The sequence below is a fragment of the Oncorhynchus gorbuscha genome, linkage group LG04, assembly GCF_021184085.1.
Source record: "Oncorhynchus gorbuscha isolate QuinsamMale2020 ecotype Even-year linkage group LG04, OgorEven_v1.0, whole genome shotgun sequence".
Taxonomy (NCBI): Eukaryota; Metazoa; Chordata; class Actinopteri; order Salmoniformes; family Salmonidae; genus Oncorhynchus; species Oncorhynchus gorbuscha.
The window spans coordinates 86663027-86680740 of NC_060176.1; the positions used below are offsets into that span (position 1 = coordinate 86663027).

Here is a 17714-nt window from a genome sequence, read left to right on the forward strand (position 1 = left end):
GTCATAATGTAGTCAGTCATAATGTAGCACATGCGTTTTCTTACCAACGACTTGCGGCAGCGTGAAGGCCTCCAGTTCCAGCATGATGGTTCCTTTCTCGATGCAAGTCCGGAGCTCCATCAGGCTGTGGAGCGACAGCGTGGCCACGTGGGGTTTACTCCAACGCTCTCCTCCCTTCTCCACCTTCTCCTCAAACTTGATCCACCTGGGGGGGACATGACAGGTTTCACCATTCATATACCTTGTTATATTACACCATCTTCATATACCAAGCATGTAACAGTGCAAGATGTCAGTAGAGCAATATTACAAGCTAAACAGTTTATTAAAGGCATCTTAATAACTTCTACGAGATCAGTGTCCCCCCTGCGGGATGGTTGAGCTAACGTAAGCTAATGTGATTAGCATGAGGTTGTAAGTAACAAGAACATTTCCCAGGACATAGACATATCTGATATGGACAGAAAGCTTAAATTCTTGTTAATCTAACTGCACTGTCCAATTTACAGTAGCTATGACAGTGAAATAATCCATGCTATTGTTTGAGGAGAGTGCACAATTATGAACTTGAAAATGTATTAATAAACCAATTAAGCACATTTGGGCAGTCTTGATACAACATTTTGAACAGATATGCAATGGGTCATTGGATCGGTCTAAAATTTTGCACATGCACTGCTGCCATCTAGTGGCCAAAATATAACTTGTGCCTGGGCTGGAAGAATACATAATGGCCTTTCTCTTGCATTTCAAAGATGATGATACAAAACAAACAGAAAAAGACATGTTTTTTTTGTATTATCTACTATCAAATCTAATGTCTTATATTCTTATATTCATTTCACATTTCCACAAACTTAAAAGTTTTTCCTTTCAAATGGTATCAAGAATATGCATATCCTTTCAAGAGTATTTTAACAATGCATCGTTCCTACAATAGCTGAAGATGTAACATGCATTTCCCAAAACGCCACGCAGAGGCAACGTTCCCCATGTCCATCATCGAGTCATATGTTGATACTGATAGATTCTAAAAAGACCCAGTGCATTGGGCTTCTGGTTTCAAATTAGAATGATTCTACAATGTCGATGACGGATCAGCTCTGAGTAATATATGATTATCTAACACTGCTAATAGCCATTTTGAGGCAGATTTTTCTATTAATGCTTCAATAACGCACTGAATCACAGATTGTGGTTACACATCATGAAATACAGTATATTGAGGCAAAAAGTACATATTCTAGCTACAGTAGCCTACAATTAGAAAAAATAACTCGATTGAACATAACATGTATTTCAATAGCCCATGATTGAGATCACTTTGAGATATCAGCTGATGTAAGAAGGGCTTTATGAATACATAACATGTATTTCATAGCCCATGATTGAGATCACTTTGAGATATCAGCTGATGTAAGAAGGGCTTTATGAATACATAACATGTATTTCAATAGCCCATGATTGAGATCACTTTGAGATATCAGCTGATGTAAGAAGGGCTTTATGAATACATAACATGTATTTCAATAGCCCATGATTGAGATCACTTTGAGATATCAGCTGATGTAAGAAGGGCTTTATGAATACATAACATGTATTTCAATAGCCCATGATTGAGATTGTAAGGTGATAAATAATATGTACATAAAGATATATGAATGAGTGATGGTACAGAGCGGCATAGGCAAGATACAGTAGATGGTACCGCTTCCGGTTTGGAGCGAGTGGTCGCATAGGCGCGTCGCTCCCGCAGGTAGTATAACTTTTTACATTTCATTATATTTCATTATTGCACAACGGTTTGATTTGTCTAATCTTAGCAATTTCTTCTCAGCTAGCTACATAGCCGTCTTTATATCAAAGATAATTGCGTAATTATCGTATTTCGCCGTCCTAACGTAGTCTTCACTAGCCAGCTAGCTAACGTCCACTGATTAGCTGCACTGGGAAAACTATTACACTCAACTGAACGACTTGATCAGTGTAGTGTTAGCTAGCTACATAGCTGTCTTTGCTGTCTTCGTATCTTCGTTCCAAGATAATTGTGTTGTTTAGGTTTAGAGTGTGTAGTCTTAGAGTGATTACCTTAATTTACCGAGGTTAGCTAGCCAGCTATTTGTCGTCCTTAACGTAGGAGACTCTGCTAGCTAGCCAACAGCTAGCCAACGCTAGCCAATGTCTTCTGAATAGAACTCAACAACCCGGTCGCATTCACAGGTAGTATCACATTTTCATTTCATTTCATTACAGTACAACGGTTTGATTTGTTTGATCGTAGCTAGCTACATAGCTAGTTACATAGCCGTCTTTGTATCAAAGATAATTGTGTAGTCTAGAGCGATTTTCTAGGTTAGCTAGCCAGCTATTGTCGTTCTTTTAACACAACGTAACGTAAACAACACTACTAGCTAGCCAGCTAGCCCCCGAATAGCAGCACTGCAGAAACTATTACACTCAACGGAACGACTTGATTAGTGTAGTGTCAACAACGCACCCACTGCCAGCTAGCCTACTTCAGCAGTACTGTATCATTTTAATCATTTTAGTCAATAAGATTCTTGCTACGTAAGCTTAACTTTCTGAACATTCGAGACGTGTAGTCCACTTGCCATTCCAATCTCCTTTGCATTAGCGTAGCCTCTTCTGTAGCCTGTTAACTATGTGTCTGTTTATCCCTGTTCTCTCCTCTCTGCACAGACCATACAAACGCTCCACACCGCGTGGCCGCAGCCACCCTAATCTGGTGGTCCCAGCGCGCACGACCCACGTGGAGTTCCAGGTCTCCGGTAGCCTCTGGAATTGCCGATCTGCGGTCAACAAGGCAGAGTTCATCTCAGCCTATGCCTCCCTCCAGTCCCTCGACTTCTTGGCACTAACGGAAACATGGATCACCACAGACAACACTGCTACTCCTACTGCTCTCTCTTCGTCCGCCCACGTGTTATCGCACACCCCGAGAGCTTCTGGTCAGCGGGGTGGTGGCACCGGGATCCTCATCTCTCCCAAGTGGTCATTCTCTCTTTCTCCCCTTACCCATCTGTCTATCGCCTCCTTTGAATTCCATGCTGTCACAGTTACCAGCCCTTTCAAGCTTAACAAGCTTAACATCCTTATCATTTATCGCCCTCCAGGTTCCCTCGGAGAGTTCATCAATGAGCTTGATGCCTTGATAAGCTCCTTTCCTGAGGACGGCTCACCTCTCACAGTTCTGGGCGACTTTAACCTCCCCACGTCTACCTTTGACTCATTCCTCTCTGCCTCCTTCTTTCCACTCCTCTCCTCTTTTGACCTCACCCTCTCACCTTCCCCCCTACTCACAAGGCAGGCAATACGCTCGACCTCATCTTTACTAGATGCTGTTCTTCCACTAACCTCACTGCAACTCCCCTCCAAGTCTCCGACCACTACCCTGTATCCTTTTCCCTCTCGCTCTCATCCAACACCTCCCACACTGCCCCTACTCGGATGGTATCGCGCCGTCCCAACCTTCGCTCTCTCTCCCCCGCTACTCTCTCCTCTTCCATCCTATCATCTCAAACCTTCTCCAACCTATCTCCTGATTCTGCCTCCTCAACCCTCCTCTCCTCCCTCTCTGCATCCTTTGACTCTCTATGTCCCCTATCCTCCAGGCCGGCTCGGTCCTCCCCTCCCGCTCCGTGGCTCGATGACTCATTGCGAGCTCACAGAATAGGGCTCCGGGCAGCCGAGCGGAAATGGAGGAAAACTCGCCTCCCTGCGGACCTGGCATCCTTTCACTCCCTCCTCTCTACATTTTCCTCCTCTGTCTCTGCTGCTAAAGCCACTTTCTACCACGCTAAATTCCAAGCATCTGCCTCTAACCCTAGGAAGCTCTTTGCCACCTTCTCCTCCCTCCTGAATCCTCCTCCTCCCCCCCCCTCCTCCCTCTCTGCAGACGACTTCGTCAACCATTTTGAAAAGAAGGTCGACGACATCCGATCCTCGTTTGCTAAGTCAAACGACACCGCTGGTTCTGCTCACACTGCCCTACCCTGTGCTCTGACCTCTTTCTCCTCTCGCTCTCCAGATGAAATCTTGCGTCTTGTGACGGCCGGCCGCCCAACAACCTGCCCGCTTGACCCTATCCCCTCCCCTCTTCTCCAGACCATTTCCGGAGACCTTCTCCCTTACCTCACCTCGCTCATCAACTCATCACTGACCGCTGGCTACGTCCCTTCCGTCTTCAAGAGAGCGAGAGTTGCACCCCTTCTGAAAAAACCTACACTCGATCCCTCCGATGTCAACAATTACAGACCAGTATCCCTTCTTTCTTTTCTCTCCAAAACTCTTGAACGTGCCGTCCTTGGCCAGCTCTCCCGCTATCTCTCTCTGAATGACCTTCTTGATCCAAATCAGTCAGGTTTCAAGACTAGTCATTCAACTGAGACTGCTCTCCTCTGTATCACGGAGGCGCTCCGCACTGCTAAAGCTAACTCTCTCTCCTCTGCTCTCATCCTTCTAGATCTATCGGCTGCCTTCGATACTGTGAACCATCAGATCCTCCTCTCCACCCTCTCCGAGTTGGGCATCTCCGGCGCGGCCCACGCTTGGATTGCGTCCTACCTGACAGGTCGCTCCTACCAGGTGGCGTGGCGAGAATCTGTCTCCTCACCACGCGCTCTCACCACTGGTGTCCCCAGGGCTCTGTTCTTGGCCCTCTCCTATTCTCGCTATACACCAAGTCACTTGGCTCTGTCATAACCTCACATGGTCTCTCTTATCATTGCTATGCAGACGACACACAATTAATCTTCTCCTTTCCCCCTTCTGATGACCAGGTGGCGAATCGCATCTCTGCATGTCTGGCAGACATATCAGTGTGGATGACGGATCACCACCTCAAGCTGAACCTCGGCAAGACGGAGCTGCTCTTCCTCCCGGGGAAGGACTGCCCGTTCCATGATCTCGCCATCACGGTTGACAACTCCATTGTGTCCTCCTCCCAGAGCGCTAAGAACCTTGGTGTGATCCTGGACAACACCCTGTCGTTCTCAACCAACATCAAGGCGGTGGCCCGTTCCTGTAGGTTCATGCTCTACAACATCCGCAGAGTACGACCCTGCCTCACACAGGAAGCGGCGCAGGTCCTAATCCAGGCACTTGTCATCTCCCGTCTGGATTACTGCAACTCGCTCTTGGCTGGGCTCCCTGCCTGTGCCATTAAACCCCTTCAACTCATCCAGAACGCCGCAGCCCGTCTGGTGTTCAACCTTCCCAAGTTCTCTCACGTCACCCCGCTCCTCCGTTCTCTCCACTGGCTTCCAGTTGAAGCTCGCATCCGCTACAAGACCATGGTGCTTGCCTACGGAGCTGTGAGGGGAACGGCACCTCAGTACCTCCAGGCTCTGATCAGGCCCTACACCCAAACAAGGGCACTGCGTTCATCCACCTCTGGCCTGCTCGCCTCCCTACCACTGAGGAAGTACAGCTCCCGCTCAGCCCAGTCAAAACTGTTCGCTGCTCTGGCCCCCCAATGGTGGAACAAACTCCCTCACGACGCCAGGACAGCGGAGTCAATCACCACCTTCCGGAGACACCTGAAACCCCACCTCTTTAAGGAATACCTAGGATAGGATAAGTATTCCCCCCCTCCTTTAAGATTTAGATGCACTATCATAAAGTGACTGTTCCACTGGATGTCATAAGGTGAATGCACCAATTTGTAAGTCGCTCTGGATAAGAGCGTCTGCTAAATGACTTAAATGTAATGTAAAATGTAAATGGTATTGAGTACAGTATATACATATGAGATGAGTATGTAAACAAAGTGGCATAGTTTAAAGTGGCTAGTGACACATGTATTACATAAAGATGCAGTAGATAATATAGAGTACAGTATATACATAGACATATGAGATGAATAATGTAGGGTATGTAAACATTATATTAGGTAGCATTGTTTAAAGTGGCTAGTGATATATTTTACATCATTTCCCATCAATTCCCATTATTAAAGTGGCTGGAGTTGAGTCAGTGTGTTGGCAGCAGGCACTCAATGTTAGTGGTGGCTGTTTAACAGTCTGATGGCCTTGAAGCTGTTTTTCAGTCTCTCGGTCCCAGCTTTGATGCACCTGTACTGACCTCGCCTTCTGGATGATAGCGGGGTGAACAGGCAGTGGCTCAGGTGGTTAATAATAATAATAATAATATATGCCATTTAGCAGACGCTTTTATCCAAAGCGACTTACAGTCATGTGTGCATACATTCTACGTATGGGTGGTCCCGGGAATCAAACCCACTACCCTGGCGTTACAAGCGCCATGCTCTACCAACTGAGCTACAGAAGGACCTTGATGATCTTTATGGCCTTCCTGTAACATCGGGTGGTGTAGGTGTCCTGGAGGGCAGGTAGTTTGCCCCCGGTGATGCGTTGTGCAGACCTCACTACCCTCTGGAGAGCCTTACGGTTGTGGGCGGAGCAGTTGCCGTACCAGGCGGTGATACAGCCCGCCAGGATACTCTCGATTGTGCATCTGTAGAAGTTTGTGAGTGCTTTTGGTGACAAGCCAAATTTCTTCAGCCTCCTGAGGTTGAAGAGGCGCTGCTGCGCCTTCTTCACGATGCTGTCTGTGTGGGTGGACCAATTCAGTTTGTCTGTGATGTGTATGCCGAGGAACTTCAAACTTGCTACCCTCTCCACTACTGTTCCATCGATGTGGATAGGGGGGTGTTCCCTCTGCTGTTTCCTGAAGTCCACAATCATCTCCTAAGTTTTGTTGACGTTGAGTGTGAGGTTATTTTCCTGACACCACACTCCGAGGGCCCTCACCTCCTCCCTGTAGGCCGTCTCGTCGTTGTTGGTAATGAAGCCTACCAATGTTGTGTCGTCCGCAAACTTGATGATTGAGTTGGAGGCCAGTAACCAAAAGGTTGCTGGTTTGCGTCCCTGAGCCAACTGGGTGAAAAATCTGTTGATGTACCTTGAGCAAGGTACTTAACCCCAATTGCTCCTGTAAGTCACTCTGGATACGTGCTTCTACTAAAATGTCAAATGTATTAAAAAAATGAGTGGCAATCTTCTGCGAAAGGGCAAAAACACATTAACAAATCACTTAGCTGTTCTATGAGTGGTCTGATGCTGTCAGTAAATAACAAGTGTTTTCAAGTGCAATTTCAGTAACAATGGTTTTGGGAAACAGCTTGGAGGTTTAATCATGCTCCGCGAAGGTTCTAACAATGAACTTAGCCTTAAGCTTAGATCCTGGTCCATAACCTTGATCAACACTTTAAATAGCCCAGCTGTAAAGACATTGTAAAAACTAGGCTACTTTTGATCTAACGACACATTGGAAGAATCAAGGAGAAGGAGAGAGTGATTAAATACTATGTTTGATCTCTGAAGTCCACCGGAGAAATACTGTTCTGATCTGAACACTGAGTTCAGTGGGATGATTAACCCTTACCCTAATTACTGTTGATTAATCCTACCCTAATTACTGTTGATTAACCCTAACCCTAATTACTGTTGATTAAATACTATGTTTGATCTCTGAACCCTAATTACTGTTGATTAAATACTATGTTTGATCTCTGAAGTCCACCGGAGAAATACTGTTCTGATCTGAACAGTGAGTTCAGTGGGATGATTAACCCTTACCCTAATTACTGTTGATTAATCCTACCCTAATTACTGTTGATTAACCCTAACCCTAATTACTGTTGATTAAATACTATGTTTGATCTCTGAAGTCCACCGGAGAAATACTGTTCTGATCAGAACAGTGAGTTCAGTGGGATGATTAATCCTACCCTAATTACTGTTGATTAACCCTAACCCTAATTACTGTTGATTAAATACTATGTTTGATCTCTGAAGTCCACCGGAGAAATACTGTTCTGATCAGAACAGTGAGTTCAGTGGGATGATTAAACCTAACCCTAATTACTGTTGATTAAACCTAACCCTAATTACTGTTGATTAACCCTAACCCTAATTACTGTTGATTAACCCTAACCCCAATTACTGTTGATTAACCCTAACCCTAATTACTGTTAATGAACCCTAACCCTAATTACTGTTGATTAACCCCAACTCTAATAACAGTTGATGAGCTGCACCTGGTGCTGAGCTGAGTGGAAGAGGAACATTGCACATTATAAAACTGTCCTCAATAGAGCCCCACACTGGACGTGTCATAATACCAATAAAACCTAAAGGCCAAACAGGCTACCAATCATTTTTCCTCCATTCCTTAATCAATTAGGGGATTGGATTTTAGAAACACTTAAAATTGGCACGACCTGACCTTAGTTATCTTTATTATTTTGGTTAGGTCAGGGTGTGACGAGGGTGGTATGTGTGTTTTTTGGCATGTCTAGTGTTTTTTGTATATCTATAGGGTTTTGGTTTGTCTAGGTAAATGTAGGTCTATGGTGGCCTGAATCGGTTCCCAATCAGAGGCAGCTGTTTATCGTTGTCTCTGATTGGGGATCCTATTTAGGTTGCCATATATATTTGGCTCTTTTTGTATTTAAATTATTTTACTTTAGTTTATTTAGTAAATATTTTCTTAACCCTATTTTCTTCAAATCAAATTGTATTTGTCACATGCACCAAATACAACCTTACCATGAAATGCTTAATTACAAGCCCTTAACCAACAATGCAGTTCAATAAATAGAGTTAATAAAATATTTACTAAATAAACTAAGGTTAAAAAAATCTAATCAATCAAAAAGCAACACAAGAAATGTACATAACAATAATGAGGCTATATACAGGGGCTACCGATACTGAGTCAATGTGCGGGGGCACTGATTAGTCGAGGTAATTGTAAATTCACTTTGCATAGATGATAAACAGCAAACTGGGTGGGGGGGGTAAATGTAAATTGTCCGGGTGGCCATTTCATTAGTTGTTCAGCAGTCTTATGGCTTGGGTGTAGAAGCTGTTAAGGAGCCTTTTGCTCCTAGACTTGGCAGTCTGGTACCTCTTGCTATGCCGTAGCAGAGAGAAGAGTCTATGACTTTGGTGTCTGGAATCTTGGACAATTTGTCAGGGCACAGACTGTGAGAGGCTAAACGCTGTTCACCTGCCTCCCGTTCCTCTTCGGAGCCACGCACCATTTCCCACAATCCTGTCTTCCTCTGACACAGCCTAGCATATAGGTCCTGGATGTCAGGAAGCTTGGCCCCAATAATGTACTGGGCCATTTACAGTACCCTCTGTAGCGCCTTACGGTCAGATAGGTCTCAGGTCTCCTCCCTATAGGCTGTATCATCATTGTCGGTGTCGGTGACTGTTGTGTCATCAGCAAACTTAATGATGGTGTTGGAGTCGTGCTCGGCCATGCAGTCGTGGGTGAACAGGGAGTACAGGAGGGAACTAAGCACGCACCCCTGAGGGGTCCCAGTGTTGAGGATCAGCATGTCAGATGTGTTGTTGCCTACTCCTAACACCTGGGGGCGGACCATCAGGAAGTCCAGGATACAGTTGCAGAGGGAGGTGTTTAGTCCCTGGGTCTTTAGTTTAGTGATGAGATGTGTGGGCACTATGGTGTTGAACGCTGAGCGGTAATCAATGAACAGCATTCTCACATAGGTGTTCCTTTTGGGTTAGGGTTAGGGTGAGAAAGGGCAGTGTGGAGTGTGATTGAGATTGTGTCATCTGTGGATCTGTTGGGACAGTAAGCTAACTGGAGAGGGTCTAGGGTTTCTGGCATGATGGTGTTGATGTGAATCATGACCAGCCTTTCAAAGCACTTCATGGCTGCTACGGGGCGGTAATCATTTAGGCAGGTTAGCTTCGCTTTCTTGGGTACAGGGATTACGGTGGTCTGCTTGAAACATGTGGGTATTACAGACTCGGGTGCCTAACGACACACCCTCAGCTCCTGTAATTATGCCTAGTGACACCCTCTCAGATAGTTCAGAGGTGGCCAATCCTGACTTGGGAATTCTTATCACACAACTCGCTCATCAGATAGGACTGTCTAGATCAGCTCAGATTAGGAAGGAAGGTGAGAGGAAGGAGGGTAGAGGGGCACATGCTCAGAGCACCAGCGCAAGCCAGACTGCTATTGACTCCCTGTAAACAACGCTGGGTAGCTACATTGACTCCCTACTCATTCGATCTAAAGCATATCAAAGGGACAAAGAACATTGTGGCTGACGCCCTCAGTAGGGACCCATTTGCCAAGTTAGTTAGTCACAGGTTGATCAGTGAGAACTATGGCAGTCTGCTTGCTGAAGCCAATGCTATAGGGGAAGACTGGAATCAAGATGTGTTTTGCTTGAAGGTCCAGAGTCACATAGTGAAAAAACAAGCTGGGAAAATCTCTGGAAATCAGTCCGACAGCTGTCCTTTAACCTGTGTCTCTGCAGTAGTGAAAGCAATCTGTGAAGTCTATAATTAGTGGGCTGTAGCGACTGAAGCTCGAGCGGTTCAGTTAGCGCAGTCTGTGCAACAACTCATATCTCCAGGCCAAGACTCCCTTCCTGCGATATCTTTCGAGGAGCTTCAGCGGAGCCAAGAACTTGATCCTACAATTTCAAGGGCTATCCTGTTTGTCAAACGCAAAAGACGGCCTTCAAGACGAGAGATGGATGGATTTAATTCACAAAGCCTTGCAAACATCAAGCAGTGGGAAAAGCTCAGGGTCCAAGATGGAGTGCTTTACAGGGTGACAAATGACCCTTTGAGCAAACAAAAGACACATCAGTATGTGCTGCCCAAAAGTATGAAGGATAAAGCATTGAGTGGTGTGCATGACCTTGCCTTCTTAATTTGGCAAGGCAACATTTATTCTGGCCCAAGATGGAGCATTATGTGAAGGAGTATGACAAGTGCTGTCGGAGATGCATCCTGGCTACGTCTCCTGAGCCGTCTGCTCGAGCTCACCTTGAAAGCATCAAAACGCTTATAGAGTTAGTATGTCTCTACCTTTGGAGTTCTGAGGACAACAAGCAGCCCTCAGTGGATGTACAGTGGTTCTTATTTTAAAAGTTAAGAATTTATGGTGCCATTCTGTCATTGCACCACACTACCTTCGAGGGGGAGTTAGAACACTGATCTATCGGTAGTCTAAACTGTGGCAATTAATGGAGGTGTTTTCAGTCTGAGAGTCTCTCCTCTGGCACAAGAGTCCTGCATCAGGCAACAACAACAACTGTCAGTGGTCATGGAGTTGAGATAACTTTTTTAAATTTAAACAGGAAAGTCAGTTAATTTCATATGGCTGCAGGGGCAGTATTGAGTAGCTTGGATGAAAAGGTGTCCACTGTAAACAGCCAGCTCCTCAATCTCAGTTGCTAATATATGCATAGTATTATTAGTATTGGATAGAACACACTCTAAAGTTTCCAAAATTGTCAAAATATTGTCTGTGAGCATAACAGAACTGACATTGCAGGTGAAACCCTGAGGAAAATCTAAACAGGAAGTGGCTTCTATTTTGAAAACTCCATGTCCCATAGCTTCCCTTTGCTGGATTTAAAGGGATATGAAACAGATTCCTTTTCCTATCGCTTCCTCAAGGTGTCAACAGTCTTCAGACATAGTTTCAGGCTTTTATTTTGAAAAAATGAGCCAGAACGATAACATCACGTCAAGTGGTCACATGAGTTTTGCTTGCGCAACAGAATTCGGACAGCCATTTCCTTTCCCTCTCCTACTGTGAAAGACATTTGCGGTTGATATATTATCGATTATATATTTTAAAAACAACCTGAGGATTGATTATAAAAAAAGTTTGACAAGTTTCTGTGGACATAATGTAAACTATTTGGAATTTTTGTCTGCGTTGTCTTGACCGCTCTTTCCTGTGGATTTCTGAACATAACGCGACAAACAAACGGAGGTATTTTGGATATAAAAATCATCTTTATGGAACAAGCGGAACATTTGTTGTGTAAATGGGAGTCTCGTGAGTGAAAACATCCGAAGATCATCAAAGGTAAACTATTAATTTGATTGCTTTTCTGATTTTCGTGACCGACCTACCTGATGTTAAATGTATTTAATGTTTTATCGTGTGATCGATAAACTTACACAAACGCTTTGATTGCTTTCGCTGTAAAGCATAATATCAAAATCTGACACGACAGGTGGATTAACAAAAGGCTAAGCTGTGTTTTCCTATATTGCACTTGTGATTTCATTCATTTATAGTAATATTTATTGTATGTAGCGCCATCTATTCAGCGGTTGTTGATGACACTTATCCCGATAGGGGGATTGCAGTTATTTACAATGACTGCCTAGGAACAGTGGGTTAACTGCCTTGTTCAGGGGCAGAACGACATGTTTACCATGTCAGCTCAGGGATTTTATCTAGCAACCTTTCAACCTTTCGGTTACTGGCCTAACGCTCTAACCACTAGGCTACCTGCCACCTTGGGTAAATACAAGTGGGGGAATTTCATTTGACATGTGGACTGACGATTTTCCCAAAAATAGGCATGGTGGGATTTTGGTACCCCCCCTCTCAAAAAAATAAATAAATTATTATAAATAACAAACTGGCTTTTATTTACAAATTAGTAAGAATTTCTCACCCCAAGTTCATGAATGGCCTTTTTCCCTTTATTCAGATTTCAATCACTCATTTTCGGTTATTTGAAACAAAATCATCTCCAAAATATCGCTACTTTTTAACCTGTTAAGCCCACCCGACACGCAGGCGTCTCATCTAGCCATCTGGAAATGCAAATGCACTACGCTAAATGCTAATAGCACTCGTTAAAACTCAAACGTTCATTAAACTTAAGCCTACCCCCTGCTTTTTCGAACATTCTGTTAAAAATCGCGCAACATTTCAGCATCCTGCTACTCATGCCAGGAATATAGTATATGCATATGATTAGTATGTGTGGATAGAAAACACTCTGACGTTTATAAAACTGGTTAAATCACGGCTGTGACTATAACAGAGCCTGTGTTTCATCGAAAGCGCAAGAAAAACTGATCACCGAAAACTGGGAAAAATATCCATGCGCCACTTGCATGTATTGTCTATGGGAAACCAAATTACATGGGGCTGAGATTGCAAGTCCTACAGCTTCCACACGATGTCGCCAGTCTTGTCAATTGCCTGGGCTTTGTTTCTTGGTCAACCGAGTAAGAGAGAGCCCATTCCTTCTGGTCTCCGACAGGATGTTTTGGAAGAGAGATTTCCGACCATGATTTGAAGACGTGGAGCTATTGAATACACATCGCCCCGTGATCAATTTGATAGATTATTAACATTTACTAATACCTAAAGTTGGATTACAAAAGTATTTTGAAGTGTTTTGTGAAAGTTTATCATCGACTTTTTTTATTTAAAAAATGACGTTGCTTTTTAAAACAGTCTTTTTTCCTGTATCACTCACTTTTCATAGATCAATATTTAGGGTAGATTTAATCGAAAAAAAGACCCAATAGTGATGTTTATGGGACATCTAGGAGTGCCAACAAAGAAGATCGTCAAAGGTAATGAATGTTTTATATTTTATTTCTGCGTTTTGTGTAGCGCCGGCTATACTAAATATTTTGATTACGTCCCCTTCAGGTATTTTGGGGTGTTGCATGCTATCAGATAATAGCTTCTCATGCTTTCGCCGAAAAGCATTTTAAAAATCTGACTTGTTGGCTGGATTCACAATGAGTGTAGCTTTAATTCAGTACCCTGCATGTGTGTTTTAATGAACGTTTGAGTTTTAACGAGTGCTATTAGCATTTAGTGTAGCGATTTGCATTTCCAGATTGCTAGATGAGACGCCTGCGTGTCAGGTGGACTTAACAGGTTGTTTTTGTTTTGTAGTTTTCTATTCAATGCCATTACAGTATCCATTGATTTAGGACTCAATTTGCAGTTCCTATGCCTTCCACTAGATGTCAACAGTCTTTAGAAATTGTTTCAGGCTTGTATTCTAATAAATTAGGGATTAAGACCAGTCTGAATGAGTGGACCCTGATGTGTTACAGAGCTTTTTCATGCGAAATCCTGAGAGAGTGCATTTCTTGTTTACCTTTTATAATGACGACATGATTGTCCAGTTTAAATATTATAGATCATTTAGGCTAAAAACAACCTGCGGATTGAATATCAACCTAATTTGGATTTTTTGTCTGGCTGTTTTGACTGCGTTTGAGCCTGTGGATTACAGAAGAAAATGCGCGAGGGATTAAGGGATAAATTTTATCTCTATTTCTGAGTTTTGTAACGCTTCTGCTTGGCTGGTTACTGTTTGTAATAATTTGTCAACTGGACTATGTTCTCAAATAATCGTAAGGTATGCTTTCGCCGTAAAGCATTTTTTAAATTTGACACCGTGGTTGGATTCACAAGAAGTGTAACTGACAGTTAGACTTACAGGTTATCTCGTTGTCTTTTGTTTGAATTGTTTATGTGTCCGCTGTGCGGGGGAAATGATAATACAAGCGAAACTACGTAGCTAATACTGTTGTAACGGGGATCGTTATTGTAGCAACACACCTTTGGAGGGAAGGCAATCCTGCGCTGCGTTAGCTAAGTTTTCATGTCATCGGGAGTAGTTCATAAAGGTTGAAGAGTATGTTAGGATGAAGTGTGAATTCATGCCAGGAATAATAAGTGTGAAGTTTGATTTCCTCCCTTCTGTAATAAGCAGCCAATGAGGTATTTGTTCCTTTATTCATGTGTTAATCTGAACCTGTTATAACGCCGGTTAAACTGTTATGTATGTAAGCACTTCAGAGTTATACCAAGCTAATAAGTCACTCGTAAGATAAGGTTGTAAGAGTGTGCTTAACTGTATTTTTCATTTACTTTATAGTTCTCACGGAAGGTGATAATTCTGACTAAAACTACAGAATAAAGCCGCCAGTTAAAATCAAGGAACGGTTGTGCTCGTGGTTACTGAAGGGAGCTACAAGAAGTTCATCTTTAAACCTATGTAAAATATGTTTTGTTTTCTGAATTTTTTCTAATGAGTATTTCTGTATTTGAATTTAACCCTCTGCAATCTCATTGGATGTTGGCCAGATGAGACGCTACCGACGCTACCCTAGAGAGGTTAAGAAATGTACCTTAATTAATTTGATTAATGTTATGGTGTTTCTATGTTATGGTGTTTCTAAAATTGAAAAATGAAACCCCCATTTTTCTGGAAAATATGGTGCTGTACAACGTAACCAGTCGGGAGTAGCTACTGTACTAGAGCAAAATAATCCTAACATTTCCACACCCTAATTGTAGGCTAACCAATACCCAAACAGAGATTCAGTGAAAATGTAAATCACATTGATTTATCAATACCAGTCCCTATGCTTGTTTTAGAGCGGCAAAAAACGGAGCTGAAATAGTTGACCACATATCATTCAGGGATATTTATTCCCATAGTAATTAATTTTGGATCCATAATTAACTAAACATCTGTATTACAATGGTAATGCAGGGTTAATAATAAATTAATATATTTTTCGGGGTTGATGCATTTTTTGTTGTGGCAAATCTGGTTTTAGAGTACTTAAAACAATGCATTTGGTAGACTCGGTAAGATGGACTCACTGACGGTTGAAGATGATAAGCGATCGTCAAAGGCAATCAACACCACTCTAATCAGTCAGACAGTTAAAAAATGTGTGTGGACTGGTCTAGGCTACCAGGTGACTGCAAGTGAAGAGGAAAATTATCCTAACATTTCCAAATAAAAATCTGACTGATTTATCAAGACCAGTCCCCATGCTCTGTCATTCAGTGATATTTATTCCCTGCTGATGGTGGAAATAAACATCTGCAGTTTGAAAGAGTATTTTTATCATTATTTTATTAAGGGAAGCATGAAGGTCTCCTGATTTAAACCCAAACTTGGTGCAAATGAAATGTAGATGAAATAATAATACATAATTACATTTAGAGAAATGGAGGATTCTAAATTAATATTTAAGAGGCATTTTGCGTTAGGGCAAATCTGATCTGTGAGAATATCTAAGGGGCTTTTATATAATTATAATGCAGGGTTAATAATAATCGCTTTGTTTAATAAAGAAGAAGTTACAGGTCTGTGAGAGGCAGAAATCTTGCTTGTTTGTAGGTGACCAAATACTTATCCCCCCCCCCATTACGATTTAGATGCACTATTGTAAAGTGACTGTTCCACTCGATGTCATAAGGTGAATGCGGAGAGGGAGCACACGTGACATTATACAGCTCGTTGAGTGCGGTCTTAGTGCCAGCACCAGCATCAGTTTGTGGTGATGAATAGACGCCATGAATAATATAGATGAGAACTCTCTTGGTAGAAAGTGTGGTCTACAGCTTATCATGAGGTATTCTACCTCAGATGAGCAATACCTCAAGACTTCTTTAATATTAGACATCATGCAACAGCAGTTATTGACAAATACACACCCCCGTCACTCGTCTTACCAGACAAAGCTACTCTGTCCTGCCGAAACACGGTGAAGTCAGCCAGCTCTATGTTATCCATTTCGTTGTTCAGCCAAGTCTTGATGAAACATAAAATATGACCGTTTTTAATGTCCCTTTGGTAGAATAGTCTCGATCGTAGATTATCAATTTTTTAGCTACCATCTTGACACCAGTGTTTATCTACCATCTTGACACCAGTTGGTATCTACCATCTTGACACCAGTGTTTATCTACCACCTTGACACCAGTGCTCAAACCACTAGGCTACACTGCCGCCCCGTTTATCTACCATGTTGACACCAGTGTTTATCTACCATGTTGACACCAGTGTTTATCTACCTTGTTGACACCAGTGTTTATCTACCATGTTGACACCAGTGTTTATCTACCATGTTGACACCAGTGTTTATCTACCATGTTGACCATAGTGTTTATCTACCATGTTGACACCAGTGTTTATCTACCATGTTGACACCAGTGTTTATCTACCATGTTGACACCAGTGTTTATCTACCATGTTGACCATAGTGTTTATCTACCATGTTGACACCAGTGTTTATCTACCATGTTGACCATGGTGTTTATCTACCATGTTGACACCAGTGTTTATCTACCATGTTGACCATAGTGTTTATCTACCATGTTGACACCAGTGTTTATCTACCATGTTGACACCAGTGTTTATCTACCATGTTGACCATAGTGTTTATCTACCATGTTGACACCTGTGTTTATCTGCCATGTTGACCATAGTGTTTATCTACCATGTTGACACCAGTGTTTATCTACCATGTTGACACCAGTGTTTATCTACCATGTTGACACCAGTGTTTATCTACCATGTTGACCATAGTGTTTATCTATGTTGACCATGTTTATCTACCACACCAGTGTTTATCTACCATGTTGACCATAGTGTTTATCTACCATGTTTTATCTACCATATTGACACCAGTGTTTATCTACCATACACCAGTGTTTATCTACCATGTTGACACCAGTGTTTATCTACCATGTTGACCATATCTACCATGTGTTTATCTACCATGTTGACACTACAGTGTTTTATCTACCATGTTGACACCAGTGTTTATCTACCATGTTGACACTACCATGTTGACACCAGTTTTATCTACCATGTTGACCATAGTGTTTATCTACCATGTTGACACCAGTGTTTATCTACCATGTTGACACCAGTGTTTATCTATGTTGACACCAGTGTTTATCTACCATGTTGACACCAGTGTTTATCTACCATGTTGACACCAGTGTTTATCTACCATGTTGACACCAGTGTTTATCTACCATGTTGACCATAGTGTTTATCTACCATGTTGACACCAGTGTTTATCTAC

At 42.7% G+C, this 17714-nt stretch overlaps 1 protein-coding gene across 1 annotated transcript in view; it reads right to left on the reverse strand.

Moving 5' to 3' along the window:
* Nucleotides 1–17714, reverse strand: part of slc4a4a (solute carrier family 4 member 4a) — a 533895-nt gene that overhangs the window by 371438 nt on the left and 144743 nt on the right. The window contains 1 exon segment of the mRNA XM_046348253.1: nucleotides 45–205. Within this exon segment, the coding sequence (XP_046204209.1) occupies nucleotides 45–205 (161 nt within the window).